This window comes from Gallus gallus, chromosome 1, assembly GCF_016699485.2.
Source record: "Gallus gallus isolate bGalGal1 chromosome 1, bGalGal1.mat.broiler.GRCg7b, whole genome shotgun sequence".
Taxonomy (NCBI): Eukaryota; Metazoa; Chordata; class Aves; order Galliformes; family Phasianidae; genus Gallus; species Gallus gallus.
Genome location: NC_052532.1, coordinates 10,903,047 through 10,923,464, shown reverse-complemented (window position 1 = coordinate 10,923,464; position 20,418 = coordinate 10,903,047). Strand labels below are relative to the sequence as shown.

General features: G+C 35.9%; 1 protein-coding gene across 6 annotated transcripts in view; it reads right to left on the bottom strand.

Annotated features, from left to right (window-relative positions):
- Window positions 1-1,148: 1,148 nt before the first annotated feature.
- The window catches only part of HGF (hepatocyte growth factor), a 62,758-nt gene continuing 43,488 nt past the window's right edge, over window positions 1,149-20,418 (bottom strand). For 4 of the 6 annotated variants that reach the window (XM_046911517.1, XM_015300944.4, NM_001030370.5 and 1 more), the window contains 8 exons: window positions 18,536-18,675; window positions 16,474-16,512; window positions 15,907-16,003; window positions 12,974-13,048; window positions 12,231-12,377; window positions 11,427-11,533; window positions 9,422-9,567; window positions 1,149-5,309 (listed from right to left, as the gene is read on the bottom strand). In XM_046911517.1, coding sequence (XP_046767473.1) covers window positions 5,139-5,309; window positions 9,422-9,567; window positions 11,427-11,533; window positions 12,231-12,377; window positions 12,974-13,048; window positions 15,907-16,003; window positions 16,474-16,512; window positions 18,536-18,675 — 922 coding nt within the window. In that variant the 3' untranslated portion in view covers window positions 1,149-5,138. Of the gene's footprint in view, window positions 5,310-9,421; window positions 9,568-11,358; window positions 11,534-12,230; window positions 12,378-12,973; window positions 13,049-15,906; window positions 16,054-16,473; window positions 16,513-18,535; window positions 18,676-20,418 lie in introns of those variants that run through there. The other 2 variants (XM_040656097.2, XR_001470741.4) reach the window with 2 other exon arrangements.

The following is a 20,418-nucleotide window of genomic DNA, read 5'->3' as shown; positions in this document are numbered from 1 at the left end:
AACTGCAGAAGATAAAACCTTAACAGGAGGTTGTAATAGAAAGGCAGTATCCCTTTGTAGATCTTTGTTATTCAAGCAGTTAATTCTCGTGGCTCCCAGAAAGTAGACAGGTGACAAGTTTTGACATACAGACTGCACCTAGATTTTTATAATTTTGGAAGCATGCCTTCATGGTTGAAGTTATTGGCAAGCTTCCCATTGGTTTCAGGAGTTCTCCATAAAATCCATTGATTTTATGAACCAATTAGAAAATCCCCTTTTTGGACTACAAATAAAAAGAATGAAATATTTGCAATGGAAGATTCATAATCAGAATTCAAACATCCTGTACATGAAATCATTTGAGGAATGATTAATTATTTATATAGCTGGAGATGTTGCATATATGTATTTAAACTATCAAAATTTCAGTGTAACCAGAAATGCATAGAACTTAAAAATTTCATCTGGATAATGAAAAACAAGCTGTGAACTTACTGACCCTTACTTGAACTTGCTGAACCAGATTGCCATGATGTTATAGGAGCTTGACAGTACTCAGCTGGACAGAGATACTCATCCGGTGATGCTAGTAATGTTCACAATTGTTTCCTTTTTTTTTTTTTTTTTTTTTTTTTCCCCTAGCAAATGCTGTTGACTGTTCTTGATATTAAGTACATCTAGTATAGCGTCTAGGTTTGTTCTCTTTGCATCAACTAACGTACCACTAATAATACTAAATAGTAGTGGAGGCTCTTTCCTGAAATGAAATTGATCATGCTAAGAGACATATTTTAAATGCCAAACAAATCACAGTGGAACTGTAAGAAACTAGAAGCTTTGTGTCAAATACTTATGTTTAGATTAAGCACACACTTTTCAGTCCAAATTACTCTCCCTGCAGTATGCTTCGGTAATTGTCTATGCAGAATTCCAGTATCAGTCTCTTGAACAGGCTCAGCAGGATCACACCTTGATTTGGTTTTCTCTTTCATTTCATGCACGATCTCGGTATCGAATACATGAAGATCTTTAAAGTCCTCTTTACTTGGCACAGTAAAATTCTTTACTGAATTTAGGAGTGGTAGACATTCATTTTACTAAGGCCTTTTTCAAATAATGCAGTTCCGAAGATTCTTCTTTAAATAAGAAATATAGTGCTAATTAGGTTGATATTTTTTTATAAAATACTTTATTAAGAATAATAAGAGTAAACAAGGTTACAAAAATACCAACTTTATTAACTAGTGAAGATGCCATTAATTACAGAAGATTATAATACAGGTTATAACCACAGTGTTCCTTTTTTGTTAGGCATTCGGTCAGTTATCATTATTGGAAGCATTATTTTTCCCACTAAAATATGAAAAAATACTCTTATCATACACTGAATTCCACAGGCAGCTCCCTGAATTGATCCCACACAAGGAAACACCATACACAAATGCCCAAGATCATATCTAAAAAGGAACACTGTAAAATTTTAGGATGAAAAGCCATGTCAGTTCCTGCCAGCAGCCCTAACATTCATAAAACAATAATATACCAGTGCATGTGAGGGAGGAAGAAAATAACTGATAAGGAAAGACTAAACAACCAATACTATTGGTTTTATATAGGTTTCATGAGAGTGAACTGGTTTACAACCAGCCTTCCATAAAGATGGCAATAAAGCCTCGCCTGCTGTTGCAGTTGCTGCGTAGTCCAGAACTGGGGTGCTTTTCGGTGTAAAAGGATGCATGTAGTTCAGTGCACAGCTGTAGGGAAAAGCACTGAGCAAATTTCAGCCCCTACATTTACTGATTTCAAGGGACATTTTGCCTGAGTAGATTTTGATCCTCAGAAGTATATTTGGACCCTAGTCTGAAAAACCATACCTCAAGTGAGTAGTTTTGTCAAGTACATTGGTATTACATACAGCAAAGGTCTGCAGAATGCCTGGGAGAATTTTAATTTCAAACTACAGAAGATTTCAGCCGTAGCAGCAAAGATTTGGACCAGTACATTCCCAATGAGAGCTATAGTTTCTCTGAGGATCATGAGATTTAGGAGAGAAAAAGAGAGAGGGAAAACAACCAACCAACCAACCAACCAAACAAACAAAAACTTATTTTTAAAAGGCGAAATATTTCCATTAAGGAAAGGAAGAAGCCCCAAAAAAATCAGTCATTGAGTCAAACTAACTTCAGCAGCTCAAAATCAGGTTTTAGGTTAGAAAGTTTTGTATCCAGTTATTACACTTTCCAGAGTCCATAGATTAGTTGCAGCAAGGAAAAGGAAGGCAAAATTCAAAGGAATTTAAGAATGTCCTTAGATAAGAGTTTAGGTTCTGTATCCTTTAATTATAATATTAACAAAATAACATCTGCAAAATAAAGTCCAGATCCCACTGAAGTTAGTAAGAGGCTTTTCAGAAATTTAGATGGGCACTAGATTAGGTCCACCTGTTATCATAGAGAGAAATATGTCAGAACAATGAATGAGTATCTGTAGAGTGTCCTTTCTTAAGAGAATCCTGTAGTTATAACAGTTGCCCGGCACGGTACCATTGGTACCAACAAGAAATATTCACAGGAATAAATGAAGTACAAATTCATTACCACATACCATTATTCTTCTCTTCCCTTGCTTTTCAGAGTCTCATGTGCCCTCCATAAAGAGATAGGGAGAGCAAGAGCACCTGATAAGCAAGTGCATACAAACATGTGAAGTTCTGGAGCATCAACTCTGCACAACTTATTTTACTGAGGTGATGCCTAGAACAAACAGGTAAAATTCCTTACACATTGTCTAACAAAAACCAGTATTTTTTAATCATATATATATATATGTGTGTGTGTATATATATATAAAAATCACGGCCTTCTGCACAGCAGAAGATTACAACTAAAATATTTTAAGATTCAATTTTTTAGATAGACATAACAAAACGCCTGCACATATAATACAGTGAGCACATAACAATTCCTAGGGTACGAAGAGTGAACATGGAGTTATGTATTTCATCCACATTCTGCTAATGGCTGAAAACAAAACTCACTTGAAGTTTTTTCATAAGTCTCTCTCAAAAAGTTAATTCTTTCAATATGCTGTGTTCAGTATATGCTTAGTAAGAATACAGTCTTTACATAAATGGCAATAGTTAATTGTAAATACAACAGGCTAAGTCCTGCCCTCTTTAATCCTGGTGAGTAAGAGAGACCAAAAGGAGTATGAAGGCTTCAGAAGCAGCCAGAATAGATAGACCATCCATCTAGCATCCATACCTCCAGGTCTCCAGTATAGGGAAGTTGCTTCTGTTGCAAAGAAACTATTTACATCAGGAGGAATTTCAGATGCTCTGCTTCCTAAAATATTTCTTCCTATGCACCAGTCGATGTTGCTGGATGCTTGACACAAATCTCTGTAAGCCAAGCCATTTAAGCTTAGGCTGAAATTCATCCTATTTGACTAGGAGATGTAAGCATATTTGAGACTCACTGTAGCAAAAGTGCATTGCTGAAGAAAATAATTTGGTGAGTTAACATGAGAATGGCCTCCCATGACAGCTCTTCTGAAATGGTTACTTTCTGCCAGGGCAGAACTCAGCCCTGCGTCTTTTGAATGAAATAAAATGTTCTTTTATATGTCTACATCATCATGTCAAGTTAGTGGCTATGCAATTAGATATGATCCATATACCTTACAATTTGCTACTGGAAATATATACAATTACACTGTCAATAGTGAAGTAATAGTGCAGTTACTTATGCGATTGCATGTACAGTAGTAAAAATAAATGGATAGGTGTTGTATTTACTTTCTAGAATTTACAAGGTAGTCAGTGCCACCTATAACATATTGCCAGCTCCTAATTGTATAATAATTCCAGACATAGACTTGCATACCTAAAGGGGAACAAGCACTTTTCACAGATGCTGATTATTTGTCCCTTTTCCAAATCAGCATAAAGGGAAATGACAGTTCTACATGCAGGCAGGAAACACAAGGTGCTTAACTACTAGTGATGTTTTCCCCATTTTGGACAAGATTATCTCCCTGCAATAATTTTATTGCCCTGAAAGGGACTATACAAAGAACACATTTTTGACCAAATTTAGGTAAGATCTTATTAAATATCTGAAGTCTCTGAAAAGTTTATCAATATATATCTCATTTTCCTACTACTGTCTTTCATCCAGGTGCCAGATTCAACTATTTTTTTTTTCCTGTTGTTAATAAAGTAACTTTTAAATAAATATGTAGAATCCTTTCAATTTTTAACACTTACCTCTTGAGAAGGATTTGGACATATTTAGTTTAAATACCTTTTAATGTCAAAAGTCCGTCAGTTGCAAATCAAGACTACTTTTTCAAATCTGATTAGATATACTTTCTAACATTGTAAATTCACAGTTAGTTCTGTGACTAACTTTGAACAAATGATCAACAGTTTGCTAACCAGTTCATTTCTACATATCTTTACATATCCAGAGAGTTTTTTGAGATACCTCTTAGGGGACCACCTTCACACCGAAGAGACCAAGTACAGACATAGAGCCTATGAGCACTGTGTAACAGGAAGTGATACTGACTTCTGTGTGAACCCCACTGATTGAAGGCCTGTCAAAGTTTGTCAATGATGGAAAGATTAATTTCAAAAGGGATGATTTTTTTAATGAAATATTGGCATTTTTGACCTCTCTTAAGAGGGTATGAGAAATAGTGTTATGTATGCTGTCTTTGATACATGTATACATCTCCCAGTAGAACTATTGTCATATCTGAAGAGAAGTGTATGGCTCATAAAAAGAAGAAGCAGTTGTGTTAAATAAAGCTATAATATGTTACTCCTTCTAAGATAATCTGAAGAGCAGCAAAAAAAGAGGTCATGTGATCTTTTTGTACAAAACCGTTAATCATCCAGTAATAATGTCTTTCCAAAATTTTTTACCCATTCAAGTATCTTCAGGAGATATGTCACCATACTTGCATATACTGTAAGTTACTTCAATATTTATAAAACAACACTGATAGACAAAACACCAATAACACCCATAAATATTAAAAGAAGTTCAACAAACTTGACTATCAAGTAGTTTAAAAATGGTTGATCTTTACATTACATCTTAATTCTATGCTGTCCAAAATCTCTCTGTAAATGGAAGCTGTTGAGTTCTTCAGGGCTTTCTGTAGGTCATCATAATCTTGTGTATCCATCGGGAGTAATATGAGACTCGAACAAAAATCCCAGGACGATTTCGAATGGCACATCCACGGCCAGGAACGATGACACCCACTACTATTTTTAGCCTGTTTTGTTCACAAACCAAGGGACCACCATAATCACGCTACGGGGGAAAAAAAAAAAAAAAAAGAGTGTCATCTAAAATGCCTCAAGACGTAGTGCCCACAGTGCCCATCTGTCCCCTACTGCTTGCTTTCTGTTGGATTGGACACAGCTCAATGAACAGGCAATAGAATTACCTTTACTACAGGACAAACCCCAGCGTCTACTATCTTTTTTACAACAAGAACTTATTATGAACCAACATCAAAATAATCTTTTGTTTATTCATATGCAAGTAATCTTTCTTTACATATAATTCTATTGTCATCAGACTACCAGTTCTTATTCTCCTGTTTCAGATACATGTAAGTATGATATTTATGGATGTCATCTATCTGGACTTCTCCAAAACCTTTGACATGGTCCCTCACCACATCCTTCTCTCTAAATTGGAGAGGTATGGATTTGAAGGATGGACTATTCAATGTTTTAGGAATTATTTGGCTGGATGCAGCCAAAGGGTTGTGATCAGTGGTTCTGTGTCAGGGTGGAGGCTGATCACAAGTGGTGTCCCTCAGGGGTTGGTCATGGGACCCGTGCTGTTTGACATCTTCATCAGCGACATAGATGTGCATCAAGTACAACCTCAGCAAGTTTGCAGATGATGCCAAGCTGAGCAGTGCAGTTGATATACTGGAGGGAAGGGAAGCCATCCAAAAGAACATGAACAGGCTAGAGAAGTGGGCCCATGAGAACCTAATGAGGTTCAGTAAGTCCAAGTGCAGGATGCTGCACTTGGGTTAGGGCAATCCCTGGTACTTATAGAAACTGGAGGAAGATCTCCTTGAGAACAGCCCTGCGGAGAAGGACTTGGGAGTCCTGATAGATGAGAAGCTGGACATGAGCCAGCAGTGTGTGCTTGCAGCCCAGAAAGCCAACTGTGTTCTGGACTGCACTAAAAAGGGTGGTCAGCAGGGAGAGGGGGGTGATTGTGCCCCTCTATTTGGCTCTTGTGAGTCCAGAGGAGAGCCACTAAGATGATCAGAGGGCTGGAGCACCTCTCCTATGAGGAAAGGTTCAGGGAACTGCGATTCTTTAGCTTGGAGAAGAGAAGGCTCTGGAGAAACCTCATTGTGAACGTCCAGTACTTGAAGGGATCATATAAACAGGAAGGGGAATGGCTGTTTACGAGGGTAGATAGTGATAGGACAAGGGGGAATGGTTTTAAACTGAGACAGGGGAGGTTTAGGCTAGATATTAGGAGGAAGTTTTTCTCAGAGGGTGGTGACATACTGGAGAGGTTGCCCAAGGAGGTTGTGGATGCCCCATCCCTGGAGGCATTCAAGGTGAGGCTGGATGTGGCTCTGGGCAGCCTGGTCTGGTGGTTGGCAACCCTACACATTGTAGGGGGTTTGAAACTAGATGATCATTGTGGTCGTTTTCAACCCAGGCCATTCTGTGATTCAGTGTTCCTATGATTCTATGATTCTATGATTCTTTTTATAATGAGGAGAAAGTGAGTTGACTAATAAACATATTCTTTGTGATAACAGTCTTTCTTCAGAGACTACTGAGAGTACTAACTACTATTACTATGCATCTGGCAGTCAATTGTATTCCAGCACACTAGGATGAGAATCTATGAACTAATTGGTAGAATAAAAATTTTAAAATTAACATTTTGCAGAAAAAGAGACATAATTTGTTTAAACACTTATGTTCAGCATTCCGAGAGAATGAGACACGTATTCACCACTGTATGTATTTAGTGGAAATTTGGTGTATGTCCAAGATCAAGGACACATTCACCATTAAAGCTGTCTAGATAAATTAGGGTGAAACAGTAATTTAGTTACATTGTCATAGATCTTGGACTTGAATATAGAATTTTTTTATCCAGGCAAAACTGAATCTAGCAAATCAGTAGCAAAATTAGGCAGTAAGTGTTTGTATTGGATAGGTAGACAGAAATTTAAAAGACAAAAGCTAGCACTTAACATTATTGGATTTTTGTTTGTTTGATTTTTCTGAATCACTAGAGAAATGACAGTGCTTGACATTTATTTATTTTAAAATTACAAAAAGTTTGATTTGACTGATAGTAATCATGAGGTAGCTAGCTCTTGAGGAGTAGTAGTTGTTGTAGGCCTCATGTAAGGATGAGGATTTGGCTGTGCGCATTTGTAGGTTGTGTTGGCTAGGCAAAACAGAACAAAGTAGATCAATCCATGTGAGATTATCACAGTTATTGCCCTGAGAATTATCAGAAGGTTTGGATTATTCTTGCAGCAATGACTAAACCCATATAGCATACAGATGAATAAGCAATCTTTGTATCATAGACAGATTGAGATGGTCATCAGTGTGCCTCCTAGATCAAGGCTTAGAAAAAGAAAATTTAGGTGGTCTGATAGAGGTCCTATTAGTACGATAACTTGTATGATACCACACTTGCCTAATTTGAGTAGTAGAGTAGTGATTAGTATTATGCCTGCAATAGCGAGCTTCTACATGGACTCTGGGGGGTCATAGATGTAGGTCATATAGTGGGACTTTTACTATGAAATTGTAATTTAGATACATTCACATAGATTTGGGACTTGAACACAGACACTGCAGTATTAATCCAGGTGAAATTTATACTGAATCTAGCAAACTAGCTGCAAAACTAGGTAATAAATGTTTGTATCTCATAGCGAGATGCTGTTTCAAAAAATAAAAGCTAATGTTTAGCACTCTTCTCTGGCTCAGAAGACAAACAACAACGTGCCTTATCTGGTGGTTGGCAACTCTGCCCATGGTATGGGTTTCCAACTAGATGAACTTTGAGGTTCCTTCCAACCCAAGCCATTCTATGATTCTATGATTTGATGTTTGACCTTTATTTCTTTCTGGTTTTGTTTTTCTAGCTGGCAGCAGATTATAAACAAACAATTGTCAGTATCATCAAAGCTGCTCATAAAACACTTTCAAGAGTGGAGTTTTATCTGCCAATCTGATTTTGTTTCTCCGCTTGTTCTTTAGAGAGCAGAGTGGCTTCAAAGGGGAACTCAGGGAGCAGAATAGCATGCATTAATTAAGACTGATTGCTAATATTAATCAATCAATTTCTCACTGCAAGGGAAGACAAAGTGCAGGATTCCCAGCAGGCTTCCATCTATCCAGATATTTCATTTATAAACCTTCACATGTCTAAGAGCTCATCTAGGATGAAATATTTTATTTTTAAGAAAAAAAAATGTAGTAATAAAGTGGATCCTGTGATATATTAATAGTAAGTGGAACAGACTTCATCTTGATGAAGACCTGTTTCTCCTATGGGTTGGTAGTATCTGTGGGTAGGGAAGAATTCACATTAGTGTTAGGAAATCATCTCTTTTTCTCCAGATATTAAATGCATACTGATACTCAGGACTGCCTTTCTTCCAGACATCATCTCATCAGACAGATTTTCAACAGCAAAAAAAGATATCTTCCTATGATGAATGATTTATAGAATTTCTCCTCAGATGTCTTTTCTCCAACAACACTAGTCCCAAGAAAACCAACTGTATTAAACTCTGTGGTTACCAAAGCATCACTTTCTTCTCTACTCATTGAGATATGGCTGAAGCTTTCTTAGGGAGACCAAACTTCTCACTCCTCTGACTAATACTGTATCTCAGTATGTTTTTGAATCTTTCTGTTTACTTCATAACTTTATTAACTCCACTAAGCAGTGAACTTTTTTTTTTTTTTTTTGAATGTTGCATGGAAATCCTCATCTAGCTAAGGAGTTCAATTCGCTCAAATCTTTAGTTGCTGCTCAATCAAAATAAATTGCTGTTACTAGCACACAGCTCACTTTAGGCCTTATTATACAAAAGACAAATTTATTTCAGTCTAGCAAAGTGTTTGGACACCCAAGTATATTTAACATGAGTAGTAGCACAAAGTAACTTATGGAAAGAAACTTCTTCCCACACTTCAGCAACAAATACATCATTAGAAACACGAATCATTTTCCAGTGCAGAAGATCCATATACATTTTTTGTGCACAAGTTTGATGCAGAGAGAATAACTACAAAAACAAACAAACAAACAAACAAACAAACCCTCAAGTAAATTATTTCCCATAAAGAAAAAGTAAGGTTGATAGCTCTTAATACATTCTTAGAAAATCTAATATTTACCTCACAAGGCCCAGCACCAATGGTTTCAGCCACAGCACAGATTTCTGACTCATTTACCGTGATCTTCCCTTTGAGATACTGGTTGCATTTCTCATTTCCCAAAATAAATAGGTTTGCTACCCGGAGAAGGCCATCATAGTTAGGTACTAGGATTAAAAGAGAATAAAGACTTTATTCTATTTATTGAAGATGCAATCTGGATGAACTTACTCTGATATCTTAACTCATTGTACTTTGTTCCCAGTACTCATATTTTCATTCATCCTCACTGTTATCAGTAATTTGTCCGTTAAAGATTTTTTATATTTGCTACAAACAAAATTTGCAATAAATGTTCTTGATGTGCATGTCTCTTTAGTTCTCTGAGAATGTCTGAGGAGGTTTTTAGTATTGGAAGAAAGGGATAGATTCTACTGCCAGCTTGCTTTGGCATATCACAGAAGTCAGGAAAAGTGTGAAATATTGTCACTGCTGTTAGCAGAGCGAGGATTTCACTGCCTGCCTTAAACAACGGTTAACATGTAATGGTGGCTGCCATGGCCTAAGCAAGGATGTGTAACTTGTAAAATACCATAGCAGTACGGGGTTTTTCTTGTTCTGCACTGGCTCAGGTACACTGAATGACTTTGTACCTGCAAGAGCAGAGCCACAGCTTTATGCAATCTCCATTCGTCAGTGTGAAGGTCAGGAAGCAGGAGCCCCGTGGAGCTTGTTCTTGTTTGCATGTCAAAAGACAAGTCTGTGCAAGCTGTGAATTAAAATAGAGGGCCTAGACCTGTCCATTCTCTGTACAGTGATCAATAAAAAGTGTCAGCTTTGCCTTTCACAGAATTGTTATCCTGTTTACTTGAATACAAAAATGAATGTAGCACTTCTTCCTTCCCAGGCTGTGATGCTATGAGGATTGTATTAAGTAGCATATAAAATATGGTACAAAGTCCTTGGATGATGGATGTTATGTATTTACGGTATTACGTAACTCCACAACAGTGAAAATTCCCTTCTGTATTCTCTTAAACTAAGCTTTCCTATGATGCTGCACCATGCCCCAGCCCTACGCACCTTTGACAGCCATTCTCCCCATAGGATATCTTATACAGCCATGCTGGGAACATTAAACACAGCCATGTACAGGAGGGTTGGCACTGATTATTTGCCTTCCACTAAGAAATTTTTGAAGTCTCTCCTTTGCAAGGGAGAGAACCTTAGAATTGCAATGTTGTTTCTGCTCCTGCTTTCAGGACAGCATTAATATGTTGTTGCTGCTTACTAAGGATCTGTGGCAAAATGGGATCTGAGCACAGTAATTACTGCAGTAATTATTGTTAACTGGCAGCTATTAACTTTATCATCAACATATCATTAGCCAGGTATAACATTTACCAGACTAAATAAATGTCTCTTCACCAAAATATTTGTATTTACTTCACACAAAATCTGTGTTTAATAAATGTTAGTAAGGTTACAAAGTCAAGCACTCAAGAGTTGGGAAATGCCAGATTTAGCGCTACCTGTGAATCATTATTAACACTGTCTTTGTGTTCATTAATTATCTTAATGTCTTATATTATATGAGTCTGTATTATTTTTTCCACCAGGTGGCCTGCTTTGAGATACTGAAATAATCATGTAGATGAATCAGAATTTTTCAAAACAGGTTTAGAATTCTTCAAAACAATTACGTCAGATTTTTTAAAAGATGTAAATCAATTTTGTTTTTGCAGTTTGTTCTTTGAAATGTTTGAATCATTTTGTCTTCTGTCAAGGGGAAAAAAATTAAAGAAAAGAATGGATTAATAGAAAATATTTGACGTTAATTTATCTTAGATAAAATGCACAAAGATTTACAAAATTAAAAAAAGAAAAAAAGTTGAAACTGCATTTCATTATGAAAAGTGTTGGACAAGTGTGGCATCAGGCAATACCAGCAGCCTCACCTATAATGACAAGAGGAAGGAAGTAAGCTGTCAACGTATTCATTTAGTTTTTAAAAATAATTTCTTACATCCAGTGTATCCCCATCCAAAAACACTGCAACTGGTCTTCTCTGGTATGGTACATCCAGAAATGGGCAATCGAATTATTTCTACAAAATTTGTCAATATCGCAGGTCTGAAAAGAGAAAAAAAACAATACACACGATGGATTTTATTTTACCTTCTAGAGTCTATCCTTAGAATAATGTTCACAGAAATTACAAATTGTGCCTATTCTTTTCCTTTCTTTTCCATCTTCGAAGAATACGATGGATTCTTCTACTTTTTTGTGTGTTACACTTGTGAACTGTCAAGCGATTTCTTGGAACGCTGTCACTATTTTTATGTTGTTTAACTTGTTTTTTCATCTTAAAAGAAGTAATCATGGCATTTCATTTGAATATGTAGGGTTTTTTAACATTGAGGAAGTTTGAAAGTTTATATGTAAACAGATATTTTAGTTGCAATCTGCTATTTACTCTAAAAATGAAGATCACATACTTGTCAATGAATATTAAAATAAAGAAATAAACTAAACCTGGTAATCAGGAAAAAGATAGGCATGATTTTTAAGAAGTAATATCTGATGTCTGAGTAAAAGGGCCACCATTTCTGGATATTTCAAGTGAAAGTCACACGCTTTGTTAATTTATTCATGCTGTATGTTTAGTGCCCAGAAACAACTGACATGAACATCTTATAATTGGAAGTTTATCTTATAGAGATACCATCCGCAGTATCACAACAGTACAGAACTGAATTTGCCATTCTTATTTAGGACAAATTTCATTCAATAGCTGAAAATCCTGGAATTAGCAATAGTAGCTACTAACCTGCTAAGTTTTAGTAAAACCAGATCTGATCCTGCCGGACCGTATATCAGCTGGGAGATATTCCGAACTTGCCTGTGCTTCTCTTCTCCCTTTCCTTTGATATTATGGACTCCGAGCCAAGCTTTGTAGTCTTTCAGATCTTTGTAACTAAATTAGGCAAAGTAAGTTAGGATTTTGCTGCATGGATAATAAAATAACCCCCAAAAGCTCTGCTTAACATGATTATACTACAAGATCTTAACTAACAAACGCTTCACTAGAAGTCAGTTTACATTGCCAATTTCTATTCCAAAATCAATATCCTCAAATATAAGTTTTTGGTCTGAAGCCACTGCATAATTTCATCATTAAGTGTGACTAAAATGTGATTTTGTTTTCTACTAGAATGAAAGCATTTAAATCTTTGTAAAGTGTGAACCTTCAAACTTTTCAAAGTTTGCCCAGGACTTCTACTTCATTCTGTCCAGTTCAGAAAAAAACGTAAGATTATTTCCACAAAGAGGTAGCTGTGTAACTACTACACTTGGATAACATTCGTACTCCTGTGTAAAACAGCCAGGCTTCTTTTAGATTAACAGTGATAAAAAACTGAAAGTGCCAAGGCCTCTAAGGAATTTTGACATCAAAAGAGCAGTGTTAAAGACAAACAGGAGTGATAACTGCTGCATTTAAATGGAAGTATGTGCTACTGAGTTACAGAAATTGCACGTATTTTAATATTGCAAGACTACAGACTACTGTACCGAGATGGGAAACACTGTCTTGCTGTGAGAACCCACTCTTCCTTTACCAGAGTACCTCCACAGATATGCTTATTCCTGTAAAATAAATAAATATATACATACATAAATAAGGATTTTTTTTGTTTCCTACCCAGACAAAATCTTTAAAGATTACTGATGCAAGCTTTCATTTAGGTACTCCCCTAGTGCAGGGAAAGGTGACTGAATGACAGCCTGTGAAAACATTTTGCTGTTCCTTTGCCCCACAGTTTGAATACATGTGGTAGCATAGCCTTGCAGATTTGCTCCAATTTTCATGAGCCAAGAGAAAAGAGAAATTCAGTTACTCTGTTCATTTAGTGGTTTCAGTGTTGGATTTATAATGAGAGATATGTTAATTAACACTTAAATAGTGAACCTCTTTTTAATAGCAATTGGACTAAAACATTCAAGCAAGTCCCCAGACTGCCACCACATGTAAACAACATTTTTCAAGTAGGTGTTATTCAAAGTATTGACCTCAAAGGTGGAGAGTTACTATTTGGTTACCAGTCCTATGAGACTTCTGTCCCCACATACTTCAGTTGGAAACCATTTGCAATATATGACATCCTACACATGATTATAGAAAATCTGCAGCATAATATATCAAGTAAAATTAAAACAATTAAGCATGGCAGTTCTTTCAGAAATAAATATGACTGTGGAATGCAGATTAATTAGTTTCCTTCGTTGTGCCTCCAAAGTCACATTTATTTTCTACAGCTCTTTAAAAAATGAATCACAATTGTTGATGATTTGTGAAAAAAAAATAAAATCTCACAATTTATAAATTCAAGGCAACAAATATTCAGAACTTTGCAAGAAATGCTGGAGGGAGCCCAGATTCTACACGGAGTTGAAAGAAATCAGAATAACAGAGATACTTGACTGCTTTTATTGTGTTTTGTTGGTTTTTTGTTGTTGCGGTTGTGGTTGTTTTAGGGTGTTTTTCTTGGGGGGGGGAGAGGGAGTGATGTGTTTTTTGTTGTTGTATTTTAGTTGAGGAACAAACTATGTAGCCCAAAAGGCTTTATGAAATCATGATTCTAAGCAACCTGGTCTAGAGGGAGGTGCCCCTGCCAATAGCAGGGAGGTTGGAACTAAATCATCTTAAAGGTCCCTTCCAACCCATACGATTCTATGATTCTATGATTCCCAGTTTTATTATAAACATTTCACACAAAAGGATTATAAGTGTGTGTTCCTGCTTGTTCATTTCACTATTTACCAATATAACTTCACAAGATTTCATCTTTTGCTTCACAAGACTGACTAGTACAGAATGTTAAACCTCTCATTTAAACAAATCACAAATCCAGAACTGACAGAAATGAATGAAATTTCTCCAAATATATTTAAATATTCCTGATAACAGAATCTGCATCAGATATTTAGGAAAATATATCATTAATTAATTTAACATTCAGAAGTGGACCTGAAGTTGCCGAGTATGAACAGAAATTTATAAGAACAAGTAAGAATTTGCCATTGCAGTTCCATTTTGAGATGTATAGTTTTTTGTTTGTTTGTTTGTTTGTTTTCCAGAAGAAAAGTTAGGATACAGTATCTTTTATGAAACTCTGAAATCCTTCATGAAAAATTATGGAATCATTAAGATACTGTTTCAGACAAAAGTCTATCTGCTTCCTTGGTAGCAATACACAATGAAAGTACATTTTTATGCCTAAATGTAATACTTGAAAATGTATGTTCCTGCTGGAGTATTTCAGGAATCTCTTTTTCATAAAATAATCTTCAGTTTTTTATGCACTAATCTGCTTCACAGAATCCTGTAGTAAAGCACAAAATCCATTTTCAATTAGCTTAACATTATCTCTTATTAGCTATTTAAAATTTAGGGACCCTGGTATAATTCCCCTTTCCTGGCAAAATGTTCCCCAGACATTAAAGCTGCTTTAAAAACAGTGGCAAGATAAACTTTTCCACAGAGATTCAGCATTCCAGCCCACCTGTTTGTTTTTATTTCCTGTCCACCTATCTGCTAAACTTTTAGAATGTTCTAGTTCTGATCTGAGCCCAGGAGCTGGAAACATTACCATGGCTGGTAACGACTCCCAGGATTTCTTCATCAGTAAAGCAATGCATAAAATAGATTTTTTTGTCTTCTTTTTCCCCAGAGTATTGGTGGATACCTACTTTACAATTCAGTTTTTAAAGCAGTGACAAAACATAAGCTAATAGTAATAACATGCACTGTATTTTCTACTAATAGACAAGGAAAAAAAATGGATGAGATCTATTTCCTATTATTCATTACTAATTCACACTTCTAGCTGATGAGTTATGAACAGAAGAGGCAATAATTCTGTGTTCTGGTTTTTACATGGTAGCAAACTAAGATGTGACATAATGTAATACACAATTCCAGATGTACATGCTAGGGTCTTGTTTTACAGAGTGAAACAGATCTCCTTAAAGCCCCTACTTATTTTTTAATACAAAATACCATTTAATTGCATGCAATGATATGAACAGAAAGCAAAATTAGATACGGGTATATATCATGAATCCTTTCCTAAATGCACTGCTGTTAAAAAGTAAACACTGACATGAAACTCAATTTTCTTATAACAATCTATAAAACAAACAGTTTAAGGCTAAATGTGGAGCCAATGATGTGAAAAAGTATGCAGTTGCCAATCTAAAGAGCAGAATGGTATGGATGCTTTAGAAGCTCATATGTGTAACTCAGCAATAATAAACATAGAACCTTTTCACTGGTGGAGCAATATGTAACAAGATGAAATCACCAGATGTTCCAGGATTGCTAACTTTTAAATGTCTTTACAGGATTTAACTACAGTCTAGAAGTATCCTTATTCCAATCAATGTTTTCTACAATTTGAAAACAAACATCCTTTGTGTGTCCTTCTTAACAAAATGATAGTTACCTGTATGTCAAACTAACCACCCATCCTTCATTAGTTTGTGTTGGGATTCCATTTACAACTCTCAAATGTTTTGTTGAAGCACAAGGAATGACAGTATCTGAAAGCAGGTCCAGAGATCATATTTTACTAAAAACAGCGGTAGGAAACCTGTACAGTTACACATAAGGACCACAAGAAGGTCAATATTTATCATGGATAGGGTATTCTTTCTTGAGCTAATGAAGTATATTTCTAAAACATCAAAATTACTTCAGTGAAGTTGGGTTCAGTCCATATAGATTCAGTCAGGAATATTAAAAAAAAAAAAAAAAATATTTTAAAACTTATTACAAACATTTCCATATTTATAAAGCAAACAATGGATGTTGTTACCATATCTCACCCCTTGCAAGACAGAAAGGTGAGAATAAAAAATGCAATAATGCTGTTCTACATTTGCCATTTTTTCCCAATATGCATATTTTATATCTTTAACTGTTCATTTTCTTCCTTCCCAGTCAGAAATAAATGGCTGGTCTTGGAAGATAAAATACATGCATTGCACAGTAAATCAGGAAACTTACTTACCATCCAAACTTGTTGTAGTAGGAGTTGTGTCACCAGTACCTAGACAGACAAATAAGATATCCTTAATACAAAACTAAAACACATCTTAAACTTGAATATAGTCATAACAAACAGCAAAGGGCATATTGTTGATTTTAATATTCCATTAAGTTTAAAACATCAATGATTTCATTAATACTCTATAAAAGTACAATTTGATAAGATTTAATGAGATGGAAGAATTTCATTCCAATAGAAAGGAGTAAGAATTAAACATTCTCCAACAGAGTTTCAAGCATTTTTCTTCTTGGCTGAATCCTGAATACATCAGGCTATCTGTCATGTTCAGTTTCTGTATTTCAGTTAAACATGACAAGGCAGAGAAAGGATATCACGATTTTTCTCTAAGTTTTCAGATACTGTAGAAGTAATATGATTTAATCCAGATCAGTTTTGAAGAAATTTTCTAATTGCCCTAAATACCTTTGAAACTTCAAAAGTTCTTATATGTTGCATTCAACATGAACTTGTCTTTATCAAGATGTGTTCTCCAAACTCTGGCTTTGTTCTTTCATCTAGTCCAAGTCACAATGCATTTACAATAAGGTTGCTTAAATTTTATTCAAAAGTTTTGCCTTCAGTAAAGTCTACAGTGTGGCCCAGTGGTATGCGCCAGATGTATAGGTGCAGCTGCTGAAACTCTGAATGAACAAATATTAAGCTGTCTCCCCTAACTCCATTTCCACCATCATCTGTATATATATGTAAAGTTATATGGTTTTATATATATAGTTATTTTCCATGTGTATGAAGATGTACATGTATATATATGTATATGTGTACGTACACCTACATATGGCACAGTTTGAGAACCCTGGTTAAAGGCACCAAGTAGAGTGGGCATTTGCCAATGTTTTGTCTGTATCAGTTAAACTGGTTACTAGCATGAAAGCAAGCTACTCGTAGTTTAAAACTAGTCCACACAACTTACAGTTCCAAAACAGATATATTCCAGCTTTGTCATTTGAATCTGGAAATCATAATACCACTACTGACAATACAGACATTGCTCTACAAATAGCTTTTGTGAATACTTCCTTAGGAATAGATTAACTGAGATAAAGAACTTAGAATGAGTGAATAAAACTTATAATTCTTCAGTTATTCTTCTTCATCTATATAACCTTTTGCATGATTTGTTTATTCTTCACTTAAATGAAAAAAAAAAAACAAAAAACTATGACTTCTTATATCATCTCTTAGAGATACTGTAGTTCAGAATATGAGGAAATGCAGCAAATTGCTGCTAGGAATGGATTTAACATTATCCTCACACTCTAGACATCACAGACATGCATATTCAAAAGCCTAAGTTACTATTTAAATGTCCTCCCAGGATATACAGCTAAGTGAATTAGAAATAGGAAGTAATGAAAAAAAAATGTGAATTGCACATTTTTAGGCATAAATCTAATTTTTTTTCCACCTAGCTTCAGCTTATTACTGAATTCCCCATTATTTTTATTTCTGTTTAGTTAAGCTATGTAGCTTTATAATATGCAACATTAAAGGAGAAATTTTCCTAATTTTTGCAAAGAGTTAAATCACCCCACAAACATCCAGAAGCAGGATCTAATATATACAGGACATTTAGACATTAGCATGTGTATAGTGAGCTATCCTCACTCTAAACACAAATACAGAACACACAGACAGACTATGAAGCTTTGTAGCACAGAAGATAGCTGCTGTGACCATTAGACAATTCTTTGTCTCCATCCAGCCCTCATTCAATAGCTAGATCTGCTGAAAAATGACCATCTGTAATAGAGCTTTTAGGCTCCTACAGCATAAATAAATCTTGAAATCTCCAAGCTGGTTAAGGAAAAGGACTTCTTGTTCATATATTTCAGAAGCAGCTTCCTCCAGTCCTTCTCAGTCACGCACAATTGATTCTTGATTCTTGAGTTACATTAATTCTGCTGCCACAAAGCGACAATGGATACATATATGCATATGCATGTGACACTACATCGTCACTGAGAATACAGCTGACAGTGCCTGAAGCATTCTAAGTACTCACATCGAGAAATAGGGCAGTAATCCCAGGGAATGAGAGGATCATCTGTGTAACACCAGGGACCATGAAAATCATCATCTGGATTGCGGCAGTAGTTTTTCTTCAGTTTACTAACATCTGGTTCTCTGAATATTTGTATATGCCTATAGGGAAAAAAAATAAAAAATTAAAGTGCTGAAAAACTTTATGCCATAGCCGAGATTTTCAAAGGTTAAATATTGCTTTGCTCTGCACTGTAATATTAGCTGATTGAGCCTGCAGTTCAGGGTTTAGAGGTGGTTAAAATCAAAGGGAAGCTGAGAAATATTTGCTGGATCTGGGTCCAACTTTCCTCGGGTTAGTATTTTAAGCACTGAGTCCAGTGGACAGCTGGGAGATTTCTAGATCTCACACTCAAACTCAAATCCATGGATACCGGCAGGAGAAATCTTTAAACTGATTTGAAAAGCGTCTATGCTGCATTCAGCAAATCTGCCTGGGAACCTAGGTATCTTCTCCCTGCAGGTTAGCAGTTAGCAGAAGAGAACACTGATTCTGCACAGAAGAAAGCTAAACTGTACGTGAAGGAAGCAAAAATGCAAGGAAGTTAACCAGACAAAGCAGCAGGCAAGGAGAAAGATGAACTGAATGGCTCAAATTCCAGTTATAGGTGATCTAAGCAGCAGACCTATACAAAGCATTTAGCTAAAGGTGAAAGTCCAGGGTGACAATCTGAAGTGGAGAAAGCTGTTTATTTCTTGTTTGTCAGACAGCAGCATACAGGCTACTTAAGTTACAGCTGTGCTGCCCTCTGAGCTCATAACCAACCATGTGTACTACTTCTGACATTCCCCAAACCAGGGTAATTGCTGAGGTGAGACAGGTAATTTCCCAATCTTTCCTGGATGAAAAATTAGTGGCAGTAAGAGAAGAAAGGCTGATCTGTACTCATGAATGCACCTGTATTATGCATCCAGTTAGTACAAGGTTCAAGCTGTATCCTTCACAGCTAACTGAAGACTTATCTAAGCTCTCTGAAGTCCTGATCTTAAATCTCCTGCTTTAGATAGAAAGTAGGCTGGAATATATATCCTGTCTCTGACCCTGGGTAGGGGAAATAACACATAATCCAGCCTGTGATTCCAGAAAGTGCCACCGAAATCTGTTTTTTTTTGTAACACAGCTTCTCTGAAGGTTCACCTACTGATTTACATTGATCCTATTACTCCTGAAATTTATTAATCTACACTTCTGAGCAAACAGAGACAACACTGAAGGTCCTGGAGTTGACTGAGAAAGTCTTTTGTAATTTCTGCTGAATCATTCTTGCCTTAACAAGTAAGTTAAATAATCTTGCTATTTCCACTGCTTAGAAATCAGAAGTTAAAGCAGTAATACACAATAGAAACTGTAATCTGCTTTAATGGCATTTGATGTCATTGTCATTAAATTTTAGATTCATGATTTAATTTCAGTTTGCAGGGGACCTCAGTAGGTATCAAATCCAACATCCTGTTTCAAAGAGTATGAGCTAAGAGAACAGATCAAGTTGCTCAGGAATTTATGGTGTTCAGAACTTTCAAAAAGTAAATATAAATATTGAGCAAATGTAACGTAACCATTTCCTGCTTTATTCCTGCTATTCTCTCATAGAAGAGAAAAAAAACCACCAAACTTTCAAGGACAAATGAGGAAAACGCGACCAGTAAACTAAACACTAAGAAACATCTCAAAGCCTGCAATTAGTGGTTAGATTGAACAAAGACATGTTGTGTAATATATTTTAACAAGACACTACAAGTCAAGACAAAAGACAGGAAAAGACATGAAGAGACAGGAAAAGAAATAAATGAAAAGAAAGGAAAAAAAGAGGAGGGGAGGGTAGGGGAGGGGAGGAGAGGAGAGGA